Genomic DNA, 22,577 nt, shown 5'->3' on the forward strand with positions numbered 1-22,577 from the left:
AGCACCTCCCCCTTTTCCTCCCCTAGTATTAGATGGCGCAACAAGAGCAGGTGCATTGTTCAGGCCATGGTGATTTAAAAATGGCTCCTGGGGGTTGGTGGTGCACCTGCCGCACTGTGCCTGGTTCCACCCCTTGCTTTTTTGATAAGAAATGTAAGCTCGCATTTCCCAGAGCATTAGAAATTATAAACAAACCTGTTGCAGGCTCTGATTGTGACAGATCGAAGCCCAGGCATGTATATGTTCCCCATCTACCTATCCCAAGGTAGAGTACTGGGGAACTGTCCAGATCTCAGTTTTGATGGAACGGGTGTACCCTGAGCAGGTGACACCCAACCCCTCAGCGCTCTAGGTCCACTAGGACATTTATGTTCAACTATTAAGTCATCAGATTCCTGAATGAAAATTGTTCTTGGCTCCATCTCCCCCTGTCGCCCCCTACGCTATTTATTTAAATTTATTTATAAAGTTTGATCCTAAACAACCAGTAACATACCAAGAACAAATTAATCAGTGTTAACTTGCTTAGTTAATTCGGAGGAACTTTTAAGAGTCCCTTCGATGCATTAAAACTGAACGAACTAATTTGTCTAGTATTTTGCACTCCATCTCCCTAAGTATATGCCCACACTAGATTGAGAGAGAATTTAATTTCTAATTTATTCCCATTATTCTCAAATCACATCTCCAGGCCATAGTCAACATACCAATGGACGATCACAATTTTGAAAATGATGAACACAGGAAAGTCCTAGTTCTATCCATTAATTCGGTTTCCTGCACTATTGTGTCCCATGATTTTTATCACATACATGTCACGAACAGTGGTCAGGGGAATGTCACCAAAACGGACATTCGGTGGCTACAGGCCACATGACACCTGCACTTTGCGCGGAGCTGAGGGACAGCTTCAGGTAATCAGGACACCAATTTACTACTCTTAAGGTTTCATTTATCTTCTCTTCACTTTAACCAGATGGACAAACACACCTAAACAATTATTTGCAAAAGGAAAGCCCTGGTTTTGAAACAAGGTTATCGATACACAAAACCATAATTAAAACTGCACCCACGCACGGTTGCTAAAATATATATTTTCGGAATTTTACGAGAAACCTGAAAAAATCGAACGTTTTCGTGAGAAGTCCTATAAAGAAATTGTTAATATTTGCTTTTGTGTATCCGAAGGGCTTTTTAGATGCCTGCTTGTGCTCAGGGCTATGCTCCCACATGTCAAAGTAGTTCTGTCACATTTTGTCCTCAGGTATTTTAAGTATACAATGGCATTCTCTCTGGGACACATTTCCTGTTTTCAGATTTTTTTTTCTTTGCATCTGTGCACTTATCCTCCTCCTCCGGTGCCCAGAATCTTTTTTTCTTTGCATCCGTGCACTTATCTCCGGGATACATTTCTTGTTTCGAGAATCTTTTTTTTTCTTTGCATCTGTGCACTTATCCTCTGGTACATATTTTCGGTTCCCAGAATCTTTTTTTTCGTTGCATCTGTGCACTTATCCTCCGGTATCTATTTCCTGTTCCCAGAATCCTATTTTTCTTTGCATCTGTGCACTTATCCTCCGGTATATATTTCCTGTTCCCAGAATATGTTTTTTCTTTGCATCTGTGCACTTACCCTCCGTTATGTATTTCCTGTTTCCAGAATCTTTTTTTTCTTTGCATCTGTGCACTTATCCTCCGGTATATATTTCCTGTTCCCAGAATCCTATTTTTCTTTGCATCTGTGCACTTATCCTCCGGTATAAATTTCCGGTTCCCGGAATCTTTTTTTTATTTGCATCTGTGCACTAACCCTCCACGCGTGCTTGAGTTGCAGGGATACACCGGAAGTTCAAGACCTTCTGCTGTAACTCACAACGGCTGGGCCAGTGGTAGCCACTGTGGCTTGTGACGCTCGTGTCCGTGAGACCGACCGGAACAGGTCAATAAAAGGCCTCGTGCATTCTGTTGCAAAGGCTGTTCCAGAAACAATGGGCAGCTTGCCTGACTCACCCAGCGTCTGTGGCTTCACCAACCGGGACAGATGGGCCATTGTTCCCTCTGTGCTTCTGGGAGACCATTGAGAAATGGGCGAGACCACTCTTCTGCACATGGAGTAGGTAGAGGAGGCCTTTTCATTCAGTGAATCGCATCAGTGTCACATTATTGAACCGTTATAAAATGTGAACAAGATGAATGGCTGAGGCATCGCAGGATGAGGTCGGGGGTCACACTACTGTCAACAAGTCAGGGCAAACTCACAACCAGAGCTCCCAAGCTTCCTGGGACTGTCTGTGAGTAGCTCATCCAGCCCACGTTTTTAAGTCGAGCATAGCAGCGCGCAAGCGCTACTTTTCCGACGTGTTGCTTTCTATCTGGGCTGTGAACCACGCCCACCTCACGCCCATCACTATCACTTGTTCCTGGGTTTGCCCTTCAAAAATCCTTTGATGACTCTGGTAACTGCTTTATGTTTGTCCGCCTTGGGGAGGTTTTGTTACCGCCTTGGCCATCGCCCCTGTTACATGGCTAATTGCATTTTTGCTGATAAGTTTGACTGCAAGCGAACTTCTTTTTTCCTTTTCCCTGTCTCTTCACACTGATGCTCATGGCGGCCATGGCGCTGTGAATCGACTCGCTTATGCAAAACTGTTTTACTTTTAATTTTCAGTTTATGCGGCACAAAAAGTCCGGTTAGGAGTTTACAACGCTAATAACTAACTCTAGCAAATGCGAGACCCATTGCATTACAAATGCTTGTTTAATTAGCATTCTGCAGCTTTCAGGAACAGTGCAAGGGTTTTCACTGCTATAGCAAAATAACATTTTTCAGATAGAGCACTTTTTGCCTACGGAAAAAGGTCATATGCATGTCTCATTTTTTATTATTAGTAATTTGGCGCCACAGCAGGTTGGTGGCCAAAGTTATCTTTCTGCCCTCCTGCACCTTATGTAAACATCGGCTGTAATAATATTTATAAACAGGACTACATGTACCAGAATGCAAAGAAAATTCAACAAGTTACTTACACATGAACACTTTAAGCCAGAGCGCTCTTTTTAAATTCAAGGTGTTCTGCCAAAAATGAAGCAACAGCTATAAAAGTTCCAGTAGATGGGTTTGCGAATTTCACCCGGCCTACACCAAGATCTAGGCAGGGCAGCTGCTTCCCTTGAGCTGCTTCCTGGTTCCCCCGCATCATGTATGACCTCACACAGGTCTGTGACCCAGCAGATCCCAAGCCGCAAGAGCTATGGACAGGTAAGTACACCAACATCAGGAACACTATCAATTGTAGCCCAACCGGGACTGAGGCAGAGGTGGAGAAAGTTAAAGGCCAACATCATATTTCTAGGAGAAAAAGAAGGGCAAAAGGAACCAACAAAGCCATGTTTTTTCAAGACATATAGACTATTTGAGACACTAAATTAGGGAGTGCATTTCACTCTTTTGGAGACGCTGATGGTGAGAATAAGCCAGTGAGGTGATCAGAGGAGAGCAGTGCTGCAATCCCACGAAATTATTGCTGCTAATCCACTTAAATTAGCAGACAGCATTTGAAGACAAAATACGTCTGTAGACCCCGCTTGAATAAGTTATGGGGTTTAAAGACTGAGGTGCAGGGTGAAAGGGCATTCGCAAGTTTGGTGACGATGATGATGAAATGCTTTGTAGAGAGTACCGATACTAAAATGGTTTCCAGGTGCTAGTAGGCAGCCGGGAGTAGAGTTTATGGCTGTTGAAATAACTAAGTTTTTGACTTCTTGTGAAAAGGACTGAGAGATGACAAGCTCCTAATATCATCCAGGAGAGAATTCCAGTGTTGTCAAGCAAGAGAAGCAGCATCCTTCTTGCCTTTGTCTGTTCATCCTGAAGGATTGTAGGTTATTCCTCAAGGTTGAATGAAGAAGACGAGCAGGGTGACTGTAAGTGAATCTTTTCCTGAGTTAGCGAGCGCCAGAATTGTTGATAGCGTAGAAATCAAAGTATACAGTTTGAAGAATATTCCCTTGCAGTTGGGCAACTGTTATAGGTCTGCCAGCTGATGAGTGATAGAAGCATGAGAAAGGAGATTCAAGAGAAGGCAAACACTCGAATTTTGAACAATTTGAAGGCGCTATGGAATATATTGAGGGGCTTCCAAATAAAGGGCATTTCCATAATCTAACCTGGTGGAGAAAAGGGCTTTCATGACCGTTTTACGTGATGCAATACGGGGAAAGAAGATCTTATAGCATTCTGAATAAATTACAAGACAGAAATGACAATTGATTCATTTGACTTTGAAAGGAACAATTGTTGTCCAAGATAAAGCCCAGGATTTTGGCCCTTGTAATGGGAGTGGGGCATTGTCCAAGTGCAGCAGGCCACTAGGCCAAGGGCCATATCAATTTCTCCCTATCAAATATAAAGACCTTGGTGTTGTCTGTGTTAAATTTGAGATAGTTTGTATTCAGTCACCTGGCAGCATCCTCCATGCAGTTCTTCAGCTGCGCTTGAGTAATAAAAACAACTGTAGGGACAAGAATTAGCATTTTATTAGCATCTGAACATCATAGGAGGAGACAAAGCCACAGACATAATCGAGAACAAGCGGTGCTAGGAAAGGCATAAAGACTGAAGAGAGTGGCATTCAGTAAGAAGCCTTCAGTAACACCGTAATTTAATAGAAGTGAAATTTGACCTGAAGCATTGAAGCGAGACAGCCCGTGAGCGATCAAAAAGAAACAACTGAAACCATTTTAAGTACTGATACCGATTTTGCAAAGGCGAGCATTCAAGATGGAGGGTGATACCATATTGATTCTGCAGATAAACCTAGAAGGACCAAGGTAGAGACTCCCTTGGCCACAGTAATTTGTGATGATTGATCATGGTTGATGGTTGGCCTTGGATCTATCCAGTACCTGTGGATCCTAAATACGTGGACAATGAAAGAATCTACTTATATTGGAGCAGTGAATCAGGACCTTAGGTGCATAGAGAAAACAGTGGACCCTTTACTGTATTCAGTGTTCAAAAGATCAGGTGCACACAGAACACTTTGGGCCCTGTTCATAAAGTGCGTGAGTAGCTGACCCCTTTTTGATTGAGGAAAAAAGCGAAATTCATTTGTTCCTATATTATAATTATTTTTTTCTTATACACTATGCACTTTTCTATAAACATACTTTAAAAATTGGACAAATAGGCATGTGTGACTACACTTTCTGCACTAGATACAGCTGATCAGTTTGATATGCCTGTAGTGCGCGCAGCGGGTGAACTGAAGTGCTACCTGTTTCGGAACATTCTAAAGCAATGGTTCATAACCTGCGAACTGCAAACTCCTGGGGTTCCACAACAGCTAGTCAGGGGGCCCGTGACTGTTTAGAAACTTCAATATTAGCACATTACCTATATATATATGTGGCTGTGAATTCCAAGAGTGCTCCGGGAGGCTCGGAAGTGGAGCCTGTTTGGTGTTTGTATTTCACGTGCTTGCTGCTTGCACGAAGGAGGCACCCATCTGAAAGTTGTTCGGTAACATTAGCAGCTTTTGTGGAATGAAATAATTGTTGTTACCAGAACCACCGTAGCCCTGGCAACTCTAAAAATGCTTGCTGTTAATTCAGGACATGACTACATGGATTAGCGTAAGTTACTAAACAAACGCTTTCAGGCATGGAGAGAAATTATGGGCAAAAACACGGTTTGATGAAAAGGCACAGCATATTTATTTATGAAGGGACATTGACATGCTTTGAAAGATACGATATTTAACAACAGTGTTTAAACTGAGAGTGCACCGGATACAAAGGTTGAAGGAATGTGCCCAGAAACCACTTTGGTATTATAATCCACTGGAGTAAAATCATGACTGGGACTATGTAAACAACTTTTAAGACACAATATGATGGCGGCGCTCTTAGCTATGTTTTCAATGGGGAACGCAAGTCCTTTTTCACTTACAAGTACCATGATTAAAGAGCAATGAAAAAAACGTATTTAAGCACCTGTGTTTAAATGTCCTTTTCACTACTGGCATTTGAGAAAGGCAGGTTGCCGAAACGCGACATGCTGGGGAGATGAAATTAATGTGGCTGTGAATTCCAAGAGTGCTCCGGGAGGCTCGGAAGTGGAGCCTGTTTGGTGTTTGTATTTCACGTGCTTGCTGCTTGCACGAAGGAGGCACCCATCTGAAAGTTGTTCGGTAACATTAGCAGCTTTTGTGGAATGATATATATATATATATATATATATATATATATATATATATATATATATATATATATATATATATATATATATATATATATAAATTTACATACTTATTTAAAGAAGCAAAGTGTAAAATTGGAAGTTTTAAAATGCTCTGTATATGTGAAGGGATTTGAAATTAGAGGCAAAAAAGTATGCTAGTATTCTTAGCTTGATTAATGGTAGCTGCGTAAGTGCAGCAAACAGAATCTAGTATAGATGATTGGGGTCTCAATAAAAGCACTGGTATGCACTAACAAAAAGAGAACAAGTATTAACAACAAGAAGAGAAGGTGATGTGCTATAATTTAGCATATAACTTTGTCTTTTAGAAATAAAGTCAAATTTTGGAAAGCTCTAAACTTCCCGTTAAAAATTACAATTTCGATTTCTGTAATTTTTACTGTTTGTAAATCAAATCAAATAGATTTCTCTTTGCAAGGCCCCTTGGAGATAAATATACCGCACCAGCCCCTCTCGCAGTCTAAGGGAGTTTTTGACATACATGACACACAGGGTACGACAGCCTTAGGGATCATTTCTTGGAACGTGGCAGGCTTAAAATCAAAAATTGGAAACCCCGACTGGTTAAAATTAGTGACGGAAAATCTTTTTATCTGCTGCCAGGAGACTTGGCTTGTAGAACCCATCATATTAATGGCTACACCACACATAGGGGCTCATTCTGAGCCCGGCGGGCGGCGGGAGCCGCCCGCCTGGAGGGAGCCGCCAAATGACCGCACCGCGGTCAGAAGACCGCGGCGGCCATTCAGACATTTCCTCTGGGCCGGCGGGCGCTCTCCAAAAGAGCGCCCGCCGGCCCAGAGGAAATGCCCCTGCAACGAGGACGCCGGCTCAGAATTGAGCCGGCGTAGTTGCAGGGGTGCGACGGGTGCAGTTGCACCCGTCGCGTATTTCAGTGTCTGCAAGGCAGACACTGAAATACTTTGCGGGGCCCTCTTACGGAGGCCCCTGCAGTGCCCATGCCATTGGCATGGGCACTGCAGGGGCCCCCAGGGGCCCCGCGGCACCCCCTACCGCCATCCTGTTCATGGCGGGTTTCCCGCCATGAACAGGATGGCGGTAGGGGGTGTCTGAATCCCCATGGCGGCGGAGCGCGCTCCGCCGCCATGGAGGATTCCCCCGAGCAGCGGAAAGTCGGCGGGAGACCGCCGACTTTCCGCTTCTGACCGCGGCTGAACGGCCGCGGTCAGAATGCTCGTGGGAGCACCGCCAGCCTGTTGGCGGTGCTCCCGTAGTCGGTGGCCCTGGCGGCCACCGGCCGCCAGGGTCAGAATGACCCCCATAGTGTCCCTGCAATTAAGGCCTCTGCAGGTAGGGCTAAGGGTGGTCTGGTTACTTTCTTATCAGTAAAGGCCGGGGGGATGGATGCACGTGTTGTCGGCACATCCCCTTTCTTTTTGGCTTTATTTCTGAAATTAGCAGAGCCATTTGATATACTACTGATTAATTATTATAATAATACATTTGATAACTCAGACACCAGTGTGGTTGGTAGCTTGGAGATGTTAATATATAAGGCAACAAACATTAGTAGAAAAGACTTAAGAATAATTTGGGTCGGCGACTTTAATACTCATTTGTGTGAGCCAGAGTATTTGGACTGCTGCGGACTTTTGGACGAAAATGATAACCCCATTCAGCATTTTAAACACTCTTTATATGGGAATGCTCTTAATTCTTTGATAACAGCTAATTCTCTACTTTTTCCCATACTAGCTATTAGAGGGGTACCAACGTTTATAAGAGGAGATACTCATACTATTATTGACTATATTATCTACTCTAGAGAACTATCCTCTCTTGTCGGGCAGTTTAGGGTGACCCCGACCTGTATTAGCGATCACAACCCTTTATCCATTGTAATTAATTTGGACTTGATGAGTGACACCCGATATGAAGTTTTCAGGCCAAAAAGGACTTACAACCAAATGGGGAAAGATAGATAGTAATAGCTTCTTTAAAGATTTAATGTTGAATAAACGATCAGATGTTATGATATCCTTGGGTGAAGACAGGGCCCCCCACGAAATTGTCTGTGCATTTTCCTCTCTGACAAAGTATATGGCTGAGAAATTACAGCCCTCTGGCACTAACAAAGCACATGGCCCGAGATGGTTTAACCACACATGTACCGTATCCTTAAGTAACCTAAAGAAAATAACCAACGCATCTCCCCAAGATCGACAAGCAGTTAAAGTTGCTAGGAAAAATTATAAGGAAGCACTTGCCAAGAGGAAAGCCGAATTAAGTGAGTCTGCCTGGGAGGAATTGATGGAAGCAAGCAAAACTAAAGATACAACTGCGTTCTGGCGTGTGGTTAATTCTTCATTGCTGAATGACAAATATGAGATGTCCATGGATACTGTTATTCCAGCCCAAATTTGGGTGGACTATTTAAAAAAAACTTTTGCAATAGAGACTAATGTTCAACTAGAAAAGACAAATTGTTTGAAGTTAAGAGGAAATTATCAGTCAAGTCTGGCTTTCAGTAATACCATAAGCGAGGATGATGTAAAACAAGCTATTCAAGATTGCCCCTCAGAAAAAGCTCCTGGCCCAGACAGAATTCCTGCTGATGTATATAAAGCGCTTCCAGATTTCTGGGGGCCACTGCTTACTAATGTCCTGAGGTCGGCTGTGACGGGCCCTTTAGTAGATACTTGGAAAGAGGCGATCATTGTCCTGATTTTTAAGAAGGGGGACAGGGCAGATCCTTTATGCTATCGGCCAATTTCTTTATTAGATAGCTCAGTTAAAATCTTAGGCCGAGTGATCCTAAACAAGTTGGAAAATTGGGCGACTGAATCTCATTCCCTTTCAGAAGTTCAATTTGGCTTTCGGCCCGGTGTGGGCACAGTAGAACAAACTCTCAATTTGACCCTTATTGTACAAAAATATACCAAAGTTAAAAGGGGGTGCATACACCTAGCATTTATGGATCTGTCCTGCGCTTTTGACACAGTTAACAGGGAGAAACTGTGGATGGTCATGTTGAATATGGGCGTGGACAAAGACATAATCATTTTACTCAGTAAACTCCACGCCTGCACAGAGGCTCGGGTCCGCTATTCTCGGGAGGGTGGTCTGACAGAGAAGTTTCCCTCATTGAAGGGGGTTAGACAGGGTTGCGTCCTGGCCCCTTTTCTTTTTCTTTTATATATAAATGGGTTAGAGAAATTCCTCTGTGAATCGGGGAAGGATTCTCCAGTCATTAATAATTCCCCAATTCTTGTATTATTGTATGCGGACGACGCTGTACTCATTTCAAGGACAGCAAATGGCCTCCAGATTTTATTGAATGCTTTTAACACTTTTATGAGGAATCTTGGACTCAAAATTAATAGAACTAAGTCATTTGTGATGAAGACCGGGCCCAAATTAGCAAAAACAAAAAAATTCGCTCTAGATGGGCATGAGATACTTAAGGTCTCACATTTTACGTATCTGGGGGTCCCCATTGATGTAGATTTCAATTGGAAATTATTAGTAAATATATGCTCAATACAATTTCAAAAAGCCATAGAAGCAGTTTTCAGGTTTGCGAAAAGACTGCGACACAAACCTGTTAAAGAAATGATGTCTGTTTTTTCCTCAAAATGTCTTTCTATTGCGACATTTGGAGCCGGGATTTGGGGATATGCAGAATGTTCGGGCCTCCAGATTGTAGAAAATACATTTTTAAGAAGGCTACTAGCAGTCCCCCAATCCACATCAGTAACGTTCTGTCATGAAGAAGTAGGTTTGAGATACATATCTAGTTATATAAAGCTTCAACCTGTATTATTATGGTTAAAAATTTGGACTAAGCCAGAAGCATCCCTATGCAGAAAGGTGATACAGGATTGCCTCCTTTTATCACGATCTCTGGATATACCTTGGCTTAGATATGTTCATCTCTCCCTACTATCTTTAGGATTAGGAGAATTTTTTCTTTAACCGGATATTTTAACAAAACGGAACATTAAAAAGGTGAAAGATATGTATTGGCAGAAAAGCCAGGACATGGAGCCAGCCTCGGGGGCAAATAGATTACTGGTGAGGAATGAGATACAACAACTGCAACCAAAGCTATATTTGACTACCATTAGCCACGAGCGACAAAGGTTTCTACTCACAAGGCTACATTTAAATACATTACATTACTTGGTAGCATTTCTCCTCCTTGTTGCTGTGATGGAAAGACACCCCAGAGTACATTGCACTTTATGCTCTTTTGCACTTTTTATGCTGTTCCGAGAAAAAGGTTTTTACGCCCGCTATTTTTATCTAAAAGTATTAGAACTAGTCAGCTTGCTTATTTATACTTATATAACCTGGGAAATGCTGATATAATTCAGGCTGTGTTAAATTTTATATATGCTGCTTATGGGATTTGAAATATGTATTAATAACGTTTTTTAGTAATTTTATGATTAAGAAACCTGTATGTTTTATTTATTGGATGTCTTTTATGGTCTCTTTATACCGAATAAAGTGATAATGATGATGATGATGAAATAGATTTCTTAATTTGTGTATGTGATTGATTCCTCTTTGTTTCTGTATTTTTGTGTATTGTCTTGCCACTTAAATAGTTGAAATTACATACACTGGGATCCCTGGCTTCCTATAGTGATTCACTGGGGATTTACAGAAGTCGAAAGGTTAAGAACCGCTGCTCTAAAGTTCTCAGGGCCAACTAATTTTAACTGTCTTTCTTTGGAAGTCAGTCCCCTAACACTCTCCTAGATACATCCACTTTTTGTATTCTCATTCAAAATGGTCTTCTTCGTAATGTATGTATTACAGCGGCCGCTGCTGCAAATCTCAACGGGAGGGGCAGGGGGAGAACAGGAGGGAAGGGGACCTAGACGGAAGGGGGAAAATAAATTTAAAAAAAAAAATGTACCTTACCGCTGTCGCCATCTCCTGCAGGCTCGAGCTCCTCTTCCTTCCATGTGGTGTCCCAGGATTCACTGGGACACCAGCACAGGCTCCTCAGAAATCCTGGTGCTGCTTACATGCTAAACATAGCATGTAAGCAGTGTCAGGATTGGTCTGAGCGGGTCACTGCTGCTCAGACACAAGCCTGGGGTCTGTGCAGTGTCTCCAATCTGGCTATGTATACAACCGGGTGGGAGAAACCTAAGTGCGCATGTGTGTTTGATCGGCCTCAGACGACCGGCCAAAAACACGTGCGCACTTAGTGCACTCCTCCCACCTCCCGTCACCCAGCCCCGCCCCATCCCTGTACTGCCGGCTGAGCCAGCAGATGAGAAATGAACGATAGAAAGCAATCGTTTCATTTTTAATCTCCTGGCTCTTGGCCAGGGGGGCGACGCTCCTTCGCCATAGCGAAGCAGCCCCCCCTGTGTATTACCATGGGCACTGTTCAAAATTAAGTTGCATTAAAGAGAAAATGGATCTGCCTTATCAGAACTTAATCTGGTAGCCTTGCTGGCCCTTGCTTCTTGGCTTTTCTAGCCACACGGCATGACAGTGACACCCTCTGTGCAACTCACACGGTGCCATCACGCCCTTTCGGCCCCTAAGGTGATGTAAATTGTGCCCAAGAGCGAATCAGACCACTGTTTGAGCGGATGCTCCACCACTTGCTACCCGCTCTTTAATACATCTTAGTTTGGATGGCCGCCGGTCGAACCTATGGCACTGCTGCATAAAGCAAAGTTACAATACAGCCAAGCACACCGCAACATCCAAACACCCCAACGAACATGAGCCCCAAAGTGGAATGTGCTCTCCGGGGCATGTATGAGTACACACTCAACTTCAACTTTGGTACCAGCTGTTGAAATCTGTGCACAAACAGCATTGAGAGTGTCCAGTACTGTCACCAGATGGCAGGAAGCCCCAGGTTGGGAACATAGAGAGCAAGTGGACAGGACAAGCACAGCCTCCATTAAGCCAAATTTTCAATTTTTCCTCCTAAAATAGAGTCATTTTGAGGCAGGTTGTTTTGAGTGCACTGAAATCAGTCATTTTGAGGCAAATGATTTGGAGGTTATACCACCCTAACCATATTAAAGAAGCATTATTGTGTGAAGTTGTGCATTTCCTGAGCTTAAAGTATGACGACTGACAGAAAGTGCCTATAGAGAGACTGCTGCTCTGCAAGTAATTGCCACATGACCACATCCCAACAAAATGGTACCCAAGGCTCCTTGCCACTATTGAATACTCACCACTGTCTCTGCTCCTGATGATGCAGTTACACCTACCCTTAACATCCAATGACCAAGTAGTCATAGTCAGTGAATCCACATAATTTTACCAATAAAGCTATCGGTATCACTTAAGGCATGTCTATTTCCTGGCCAATCTATTAAGATAATGGCGTATAACTTGTAGGAGTGTTAATTCAATTAAATAAATTGCTGAGATCAACTTCCTTAATGGTTTATGGAGCGTTATATCTCTTTTGCCCAGCAGTTGCGTGACAGATATCCACAATATCTTCGATATCCAGGACTTGCAGTATTTTTTAGGTATCTATTGGCGTAAACATTTGAGTAATGTCCTATTATTGTTTGCATTTCTGAAACAGGATTTTTTTTAAACAGTTTGGTAACACTCAGTTCACTCACTGTTTACTTCTTATCAACGGAGGGACACTACTATGGCACATCCTTCAGGGCTTTGGCATTATAGTAGTGAAAATATGTTGCATATTAATGGGTAGGTCTGCATACAGATTTGCACATGCAAAGGTATGAATTTGAGCCGAACAGCGTAGTGGACATCACACAATTACTGGTCACCATCCATGGTTTTCCACCCTCGGATGTTTATTGAATCTAGTGCTTTGAAGCTTGAATATTCAAAATGTCCCAGAACCTAAGTGTGTAGAGTGAGCTACATCTATAAAGTAGGTTTGTTTATAATTTAAAAGATAAAAATGTACAGGTAAGAATTAGTACAAACATTTAATATAAACTACAAAAAGGATCGACCATGTAAGTTTTGTTAAAAAACTAAGTATCGCAGATATGAACATATGTACATATACATATACATTGAAAGTACATTTAAAATTCATTGTTTTGGAACGGCAATCCATGGATCTTTTCTAGTACTAGTTTGATACTATCAGTGGCAAGTCATACACCAGTTCCTGTGTGCATGAGTCAACCTTGGATATAAGCAAATAAAGGTTTTGTCAGGTGACAGTGACTTGCCATGTAGTTAAGAATCTCAGTGTTTGCTCAGCATGATCATAGCAGCGTGTAAACATCAGCGTGCGCTGGTAAACATTACATCACCTTTTACGCCTGCGACAACGTAAAAGAGGGACGCATCAACAAGGAAGCAGGTCAGGCACCCTAGCGATAGTAAGTTAAAAGAAAACAGAAGGCACAGCATAGGAAGTTATTTCTAAACCCTACAGCCGTCTATATCATGAGTAAACCCCAAGACCTGCCGCATATAAAGAAGAAGGAGAAATGGACACTTACAGTTCGCTGCACATAGGAGTCCACCAAGGTTTGAAAATTTGTCTTGCTTTCTCTCTGAATGTGGATGTTTGCCCTCCTTGTCATTCAGGTTTTGCATGTTCACGTTCCTGTGGAATTGGCACTTTGAAGGTGCATCTTTGGAGAAGCAGTGCCTAGTTTGGAATCCACCCTTAGCACACGGATCTAAATATAGACAGAATAGACTTGTGACATGAAAGAATTCTTTTGATTCAGTTTGTTTAGGCATAGGTAGAAGGGTAAGCAACTGAAAATATTTCACAGGTAAAGGGTGGTTTGGGAGATGCAATAAGAGATGTCGTGCCTTTTTAACGTACAAATGTAGCTTATTACCAGATAGCTCATGATTTATCTTTGGATTTGATCCAGTTTTTGGACTGTTAGTAACGCCTTAGGTTATAAAAATGCCATCGGGTTATCTTTACTAACAGCGATAAATGAATTTCTTATCAGCTGTCTCAGGTGTGTGTGTGTGAGTATTCTGAGCCAAAACCTAAAGATATCAGATTTTGGCCAGTTATGTTTGGCTGCAAAACCATAGCCTCCTTATGTGTTGCACATGATCTAATTTATGACGTCAGAGATTATGTGATCAGTGATACTTGTCGAGGTTCAAGTAAAGCGGAAAAGTCTGCAGTTGATATGGTAAGGAGTAGTTGGCATAAGCCATCTCTTGTGCCCCATCGATGTTGCTTGTAGAAGAAGGACACGCCCTGCTGGTACTGGAAGCTGTGGTACTGGGCACATGATGAGGCTAAGGTCCCCACTCTATGCTGAATGACCACAGGACATGGCTTCTGGCCACCGTTGGGTAGTTTGCAAAGGATATAGCCAGAGGCCCTAGGCAGACAGGAGCACCTCTTTCAGTGTGCTTGCTGCTGAGACTAACACTGCTGCCTTACAATTGAAATTAGTTTCTGCAACAAAGTTACTTGAGAGTGGGATTCCTGCTGTCTTCCCTTTATATATAATCTCTGCAAGGACATCTAGTTGCTTTCAGGGCCAAGGCCCAAAAGGTGCATTTCCCATCCAAAGTCCCATATGATTTTTTTTCTCAGTTACAACACATATTGCTAAACATAACTGCTGGGGCAGTTGTGCACCTAATTTTTCACATTTTACTATGGTTGCACAGTAGCTGTGCAAATATTGGAGGAGCACTTTCTTATCATTCGTACCTTATACCCAATATGTATATATATACATATATCTATATATAAAATCACTGTAAAAAAACAAAGGTTACAGGGACGTTATAGTTAGGCTCCCATTTTAAGCGTACAAAACCTTAGAAATGTTCCCGTTATGGTTAGAGGTATCTCAACTAATTATAACTAGTGCCTTAAGGTAACTAAAACTCGTGCACAGTTTTTCGTCAAAACTTTTACTGCGAATATTACATTGATATTATCAATCATGTTATCAAAGATGTCATGGGTGCCATAATATGTGGGTATTTAGCATTGCATGGCAGGGTGCAAGTTATAGTTACCTTAGAGCACGAGTTACATATATTTGCACTAAAGCACATTTTGGAATGCTCGGTTTTAATTTCCTTCCAATGCACTTTACATTTAAAATGTGATTTATAATAACAGACATTGTTGCCTGAAACACATTTTAAATATTAACACATTATCCCCAACAAAAACACACATTTCTTAGAACACTGACAGTTATCTGCAGTGTCAGGCAACCAAAGAATACTACAGGATGAGGATCAAATGCTCTACTCTTTCTAGTACTAAAACTAATACCAAGAAACAGGTGTAATATGGTCCTATATTGCCATCTACGGTTTCAAGTGACATGTTAGAATCACTCCTAGTGATTTTATATATACATATACACACACAGGAGGGGCTCTCAGCAAGTAGAAGGGGCAGGGTGGCGCACAGGGGAGGGCCCCGGGGGGATTGAAATAAAATTAAAAACAAAAACAAAAAAAAGCGTACCTTTACTGCAGCGCGCCGCTCCGCTCCTTCTTCTCATCGCTGTAGGCACAGGCTCCCAGCCTGCCCTGTGGCCCTTCGTTTCTGCTCAAAGCAGCGTCAGGATTGGCTTGGGGCACGCCTGTGCTGGAGAGAGACTACAGCGCATGTGTGTTTGGCCGTCCCGAGACAGCAGTCAGACACACATGCGCTCTGAGGGGAGTGCTCTGTGCAGTCCCCTCAAGTGCTCGTCAGCCCCATGGCCCGCCCTTTTACCAAACAACGATAATAAACACAGTGGAGGAGCCGCCCATGTGTGTGTGTGTGTGTGTGTATATATATATATATATGACGAAAGCAAAGTGCTTCTTTCCACACGTCACCTGAACCCCAAGAGGGTAATATAGGACCAAAATAGTATTAGATGACAAGATGTAGCTGTAGTTATGATATGGTGTGACGTACCATGACTTATTTTGTTGTGCCCCTTCAATTCCTTCGCAGAAAAGGAGGACACAAGCCTTGCTTATCTAAGGGAGAGCGATGATGACCAAATTGTCTGTGGCAACCAAACAAGCCTTCAATTTGTTGAGAAATTAAAGGTAGGTGCACTTTTGGAACTCAAACCATGTACTGATGCCTGAATTTGGAAACTGTACATTTTAGATGTTTAATGAAGACAATTTAAACTTCTGTGACCCCAACTTTTTAGCAAGTGAGCCAGGTGGGTGGCGGGCACTCACATACCACTGACCAGAGCTATGCTGTTATACAAGGTCATCAGCAATGTTTTATGATTGTTGCATTCATAGTCGGTGTACTTGTTGGACTTGGCCAAGCATAAACACCTTAAGATTATAATTCAAAACATTGCTAGCAAGTTGAGCATTTAGGAAAAGAAATGGTTTGAAAACTCAGCACATAGAGATAGTTTTTAACTGTCCGTTGGATTCCATTGTTGACTTTATTGCTAAATCCTGACAGGAACAAAGTTCAAGTCCCCATAAACACCATGATAACATCCCCTATATATCTCTGACCGGGACAAACAGGTGTACCACCTGAAGCAACCTTGCCAAATCTATGTAAACCAAGAGTGTCCTACTCAAGATGTAAGCAAAATGGTACCTTGTTGCTGAGAAAGGCATATTAAGGAATACATCCAGAAGTGCAGCCCATAAGTGACATAATCAAATTTATGGATAGTTAGTCAAAAATATATCAATCATCCTAATAAGAAAAACTTTAATTTTATAAATAGTAGATAAAAGCATAATATTGGATAAAACACTTTTGGAACACATATCCCCACAACTGTTCACTTGTTAAGGTGTCTCCTGGACTCCTATATATATTCACTGAAAAAACAAAGGTTAAAGTAATGTAGTTCGGTGAATATGTCAGTGACAACATTAACGTTTGGAGCTAAAAATATACAGAATTTCACAAGCTATAGTCAGGAAAGCTAACTATAACTTGTGCTCCGGGTATGCAATGCTTACGACCTCACGTATTACATCAGTCATGACATGTTCTGTAACATCATTTATGACATCTCAAATGACATCATTTATGATGGTCCACGATGCTCATATGAAGTAGATTTACATCTCACAGTATTTTCTGTCATGTTTAGGCCCGTGAACTCCAACAAGAGCGAGAGATTGCACTCATAAGACAGAAAGTGGAGCTGGAGACCCAGGAGACACAGAGGTCTCTGGATGTACTGCGCAGGAGCAGGATGAAGGTAATATTTATTATTTATGTCATCGCTCTGCATGCTCCCTCACACACTGCAATGAATTTGTGGGTATTGGGTGTGGTGGCTGCCTTTTTCCCCAGCAACATCCATTGAAAAATAAATGATGTAGTAGGTGTTCACATGCATAACTGTGACTTTCCTCTCACGTTTCTGCGACACCTCCTGCCTATGATCAGTTACCTGTTGGCCATGCCACGAACAGAGCACATCTCTGACCTCACACGTTTTACTAAACACCTCCAACAAAGGCCTGACTAAATTAGCACCCCTCAAGCATGCTCTCAAGAAAGTGAATTACAGCTGTTCGAGTCCTCGTCATGGCCCTAAAGCACAATATAAATTATCCAATACAATACCAACATTGATTAATTTTACTCGTGGAGAGGAACCGGTGTATGCAGTTGTGCAGAATTTGAGTATTGTTAGGACGAGGTGGATGAGGCTATCAAATAGCCTAAACTTTCCTTTTTTTAAATCATTTTTTTTAGGTGTGATAGTTCAGGGGTTTCTCTTAAAAAACTAAGTATACAATTCCCAGGATGCATTGATGTGGCAAAAAACCCTGCAAAGCATAGCTGGAAAGTTTCCTACATCCATGTGTGATGTGCTGCCTCAGTCCAGGTTTTTTCCTTTAAATCCTGTGACTTGTAGTCCATTTTTATAATGGAATAAACAAGACTACAAGTACCAGAAATGCCTGGGGTACAGAGCCTGGCCACTGACAGTGATGGCTGCTTGAACCTTGAGCTCTGCTGAGCAGGGAGACCTCGGGGGATGTCGCATCAGCACCAGGCGACATCCAGCTGCCCTGACAATGGAGGGGGCCCGTGGGGCTGTGGTGACAAGCGTGTGCAGTTGAAGCTCTGCTCCAGAGGTCTTGTGGCACTGGGCAGATAGCAGCAGGACAGCTCCGGCTTCAGAGACTCTGAGCATCATGGCGGCCCCAGTTGGCTGAGAAGTCACGCTGGCCTGCAGGAAGGGCCTAGGCGCAGCATACTTTCCTGCTCGCCTGCTAGCTGGCAAAATCACAGGGCGAGGGGTGCCTGAGAAATAACGTACCCCGTCCCTCCCCACACAACTAATATAGCAGTGTTCCTGCTTCCCGGTTGAGTGTGTGGCCTGCTCCAACCCACAAGACACATTGCTGGCTGCACCAAGAGAAGCAACTGGTGCGCTCAGCACATTAGACATTGCTAGGCCGCTGGGTGCACCGCATCCTGCCCATTGCCCCTGGCCTGGCTTCCAGACCTGCAGGGCCCTGCACATCAGCAGGGAATGGGGAACGCACCCTCTACACCTAGTCCCCCCACCCCCATTCCAGAGGCCCCCTAGCCATACAGACGCAGATGGCCTCTGAGGAACCAATGCAGGACAGCAGTGAGGTGGGGTGAAGGGTGAGTAGAGGGGAGACCTATCAATTTCCTCACCCTGGAGGCACTGCTGGCCATAGGGCTCATTGCCCCCTACCCCCCGCCAGCCATCTTTCATCAAGCTGGAGGACCCTGATTGGCCCCATGAGCTCAGGGCACTGGTGAAACAGTTGGGCAGGACCATGGGGCTGGTGGAGCCCACTGGCATGGTCCTGATACAGTGGCAGCACCAGATATGGCAGGAGCTCCAGGCCAGAGTTGGCCCATTCACCTGGACACCAGCCAGCAACTTCCTGAGGTTCCTGCTGGTGTCGCTCACCAAAGACCACCTCGGAGTATCCTGAGGGTGGCGAAGGTGGTCTGGGGGAGGTTTAGAGGCGGTCTGGACTCTGGCAGCTACTCAACTCTCAACTTCTACCCTCTGGCTTTTGCACCTTCTCCGCTGCCACGTGTGTGTTGGGCCTCCCACTCCTTTTTCCACCTTTGTGATTGCAGCAAGCTAAGGATGAGCGAGTACCTTCAGAGGAGCCATTCGTCTCCCCCTTCCCTCTTCATCTTCTCTCTGAAGCATGTGAGGGCTGAACAAAGGCATTTGAGGGGCTGTCCAACCACCTCAATTCCAGCCCTTCCATTTGGCTCATCTTTGCTTTCCTGCTGGGGGGTCTCTCTTTGACTGGTCGCCTGCTGTCGACACACACATCTTTCCCTCATCGGACACTTTGCACTGACCACCATGGCATCTGGGAAGTCGACAAGACATATTTTCACAGAGGTTGTCTCTCAGACCAAATTGACGCCCCCTCCACTGGACAACTTGGAGGCCACAATGGACCTGATCCTCAAAGAAATCACTGCAGTGGTACACAGGCTGGAGGTCATGAACATGAAGATGACCGACCTCTTGGCGGCAGATAACACCAGCTTCTATGACAAGGCGGAGGGTCTGGATCACTGCCTCTTATCTTTAAAAGACAGAGTCAATCTCATTCTGGATAGGGACCAGGAACTCAGGGTCATGCACGACAAGATGTCCACTTCTTTGGCATCCAAGAGAAGGTGGAGGGCACTGAAGTCCACGGCTCATTGGACCCTTGAGCATGAAGGCTGAGATTGGCATGGCTGCACACTGTTGTTGGTTTAACGTTTGATTTTTAGAGTTTCCTGTTTATTGTTCTTGTTGTGCCCAGGCCATGCTCTCTGCTGACTCACTGTTACTAGTGCTGCCCCAACCTCCAGGGGGGGTCCTCCCCCCCTTCCCCAGAGGCATCCTGCCCTCGCTGAGGTGCCCTGTGCCCATGCCTCTGCATGCTCCTATGTTACCTTGGAACCTGGGCCGGCCACACCTCCCTCTCTCCGTTCCACCTAGTCTTATTATTTTCGTTTCTGCCTACCGCCCTCGCTGTTGCCTGGGATAGTGATATGAGGGGTGATCTATCTCTTCCCTCTTGGCCGGCGTCCCCCCCAAAATCCCCCTCTCCAGGCTTCCTTCACTCACCCGTCCACGCGTTGTTTGCCATTTTCAGTGCTTTTCCTAGGTTCACAGCTGGATGCTTCCCCCATCCCACACTCTTCTTGGACCTCCCTGGGCTTGGCGTTTTACAGTTTACAGTGTGTGGCCAAGAGTTGTAACAAGTGTTACCAGTTCTGATAGTTTTACTTTTTGGTCATCTGTTTCTGCCTCTTATTCCTCCTTCTTTTTTCTTCTCCCTCATGTTTAGACTTTTTTCACCCCTCCCTGTTACTTGCCCGCCTTTCCTGCCTCTTCTTCCAGCTCCAGATCGAGACCCCTACTCCACATCTGCAGGCAGCCCCCTTCCCTGCCCAGCTTTTGGGGGGCCTGCACACTGTGCTTAGTGGACTGTGCCAACCACCATTTTGTCCTGTATCCATGTCTCCCCCCTGTGTTCCAGTGCTTGAGATGCCTCCACAGGCAGCAGTAACTTTCATCTCTTGGAACATGAATGGCCTCACACACTATGTCAAGTGTAAGAAGGTGCTTACATACCTTAACTCTAAACACATCCATATAGCCTCAGAGGTGCAGAGGGGGAGAAGCTGCAGAGGGACTGGGTGGGTAAGGAGAGCCATGGTTGCTGCTCCTCACGGCAGGTCGGTGGCCATCGGCACCCCAGAACTGAGATCTGGCCATCCTAATTTACAAGATTATCCCGTACACTGTGCTCAAGTGCTGGATAGACCCTGAGGGAGGTACACGTTTGCCAAACTGAAGATTGGTGGCAAAGTGCTCTGTGTAGGCTCCATTTATGTGCTGATGGGGCCAAAAAGCTTATTTTCTCCTCTGCTTAGCCCAATTGCTGATTGAGATAGACACTGCAAATTTGCTACTGGGGGCGACTGGAATCTGGCTTGGGATATGATCTTTGACCATATGAGCCCAACTGATGTGGTCAATAATGTGGATCGGGTTCTTATTGGCGACCTCAGGGTGGGTCATGGCCTCTTAGACATATGGCGCCTCTTGCACCCCCATGGACAAGGAATACACCTATTTGTCACCAGTGCACTGCACCCAGTCAAGGTTGTACTCCTTCCTCATGACTCAGCCCATGCACCCTCTTGTGTGTGATGCGTCCATACTGGAGAGCGTGCACTGGGACCACTCTTTCCCCTACTTGTTGTCTGATCTAGGTCTTTCGTGGCCACACCGCAAGCCCTGACGCCTTAATCTATTCTGCTTTAACAAGCCTGCAGGTAAGGAATGACTCAAATCCCACATTCACACCTACCTGGAACATAACAAGGGATTGGTGGACTCTGCTCTGACTCTGTGGGTGGCGAAGAAGGCGACCATCAGAGGCCAGCTGATGAGGGATGCAGCCTTACCCACCAAACTTAGAGAATTGTGGTAGAAAATGCTGGAGGAAGACATTACAAGCCTCATGAGTCCCTACACAGCCAGCCCCTCTGACGCCACTAGTTAAGGCCTAGAGAAGGTGTGCGGGAAACTCAACGCCCTCTTTACATCCACAGCTGAATATGCACTCCAGAAATTGAGGTACAGGCATTATGAGCAGGGAGAGAAGGTGGGCATGCTCCTGGTGGGACAACTGCTGCAAAGTGAAGTGAGAATGGCTATCCCTGCCATCACCACTGACTCTGGGGGACTTTTTAGCCTTCCTGTTACCAGGTTCTCTACTCCACTGAAATGGTGCCTGACCTGGCACAGTTCCTTTCCTTTCTTGACAGCGTCCAACTGCCCTGCCTCTCCTAGAGATGTAAGGAATTACTCAAGGGAGAGATCACCAAACAGGAGATTGTACAAGCCATCTCTAACCTACCACAAAGCCCCTGGGCAGGACAGCTTCACGGCTGAATTTTACAAGTGGACCAAGACTGAGGTCCCCACCGGGGAAGGCAACGGGGGTGCCTGTTGTCCCCTCTGCTGTTCCTCCTTACTATGGAGCCCCTAGCGGCGGCAATACTTTAGTAGGGATGGATTATGGTCATCCTCAGGCCAAGCAGACCCTTGACGCTCTTTTTGTATGCAGATGAAATCCTGCTCACACTCTCTGTACTATCCTCCTCCATCCTAGCATTGCTGGAGACTATCAATGCTTTTGTGGCCAAATCTGGCTACAGTGTTAATTGGGGTATGAACGAGGCTTTGTGGCTCTCAAGGCTAACCACCTGTGCTGCCATAGATGGGTTCCAGTGGAGCACCTCTCATCTCAAATACCTAGGCATCTACGTCAGCAGGGATTTGGTGCGCATGGTGGAGGATAACCGGGGACCGCTCCTGGTGCAGATGCAGCTTGATTTCAA

General features: G+C 44.5%; 1 protein-coding gene across 4 annotated transcripts in view; it reads left to right on the plus strand.

The window, feature by feature from the left end:
• Positions 1-22,577, plus strand: part of CCDC187 (coiled-coil domain containing 187) — a 289,883-nt gene that overhangs the window by 154,670 nt on the left and 112,636 nt on the right. For all 4 annotated transcript variants that reach the window (XM_069241620.1, XM_069241621.1, XM_069241622.1 and 1 more), the window contains 2 exons: positions 16,167-16,264; positions 17,299-17,409. In XM_069241620.1, the coding sequence (XP_069097721.1) occupies positions 16,167-16,264; positions 17,299-17,409 (209 nt within the window). The remainder of the gene's footprint in view (positions 1-16,166; positions 16,265-17,298; positions 17,410-22,577) is intronic.

This window comes from Pleurodeles waltl, chromosome 6, assembly GCF_031143425.1.
Source record: "Pleurodeles waltl isolate 20211129_DDA chromosome 6, aPleWal1.hap1.20221129, whole genome shotgun sequence".
Lineage (NCBI taxonomy): Eukaryota > Metazoa > Chordata > Amphibia > Caudata > Salamandridae > Pleurodeles > Pleurodeles waltl.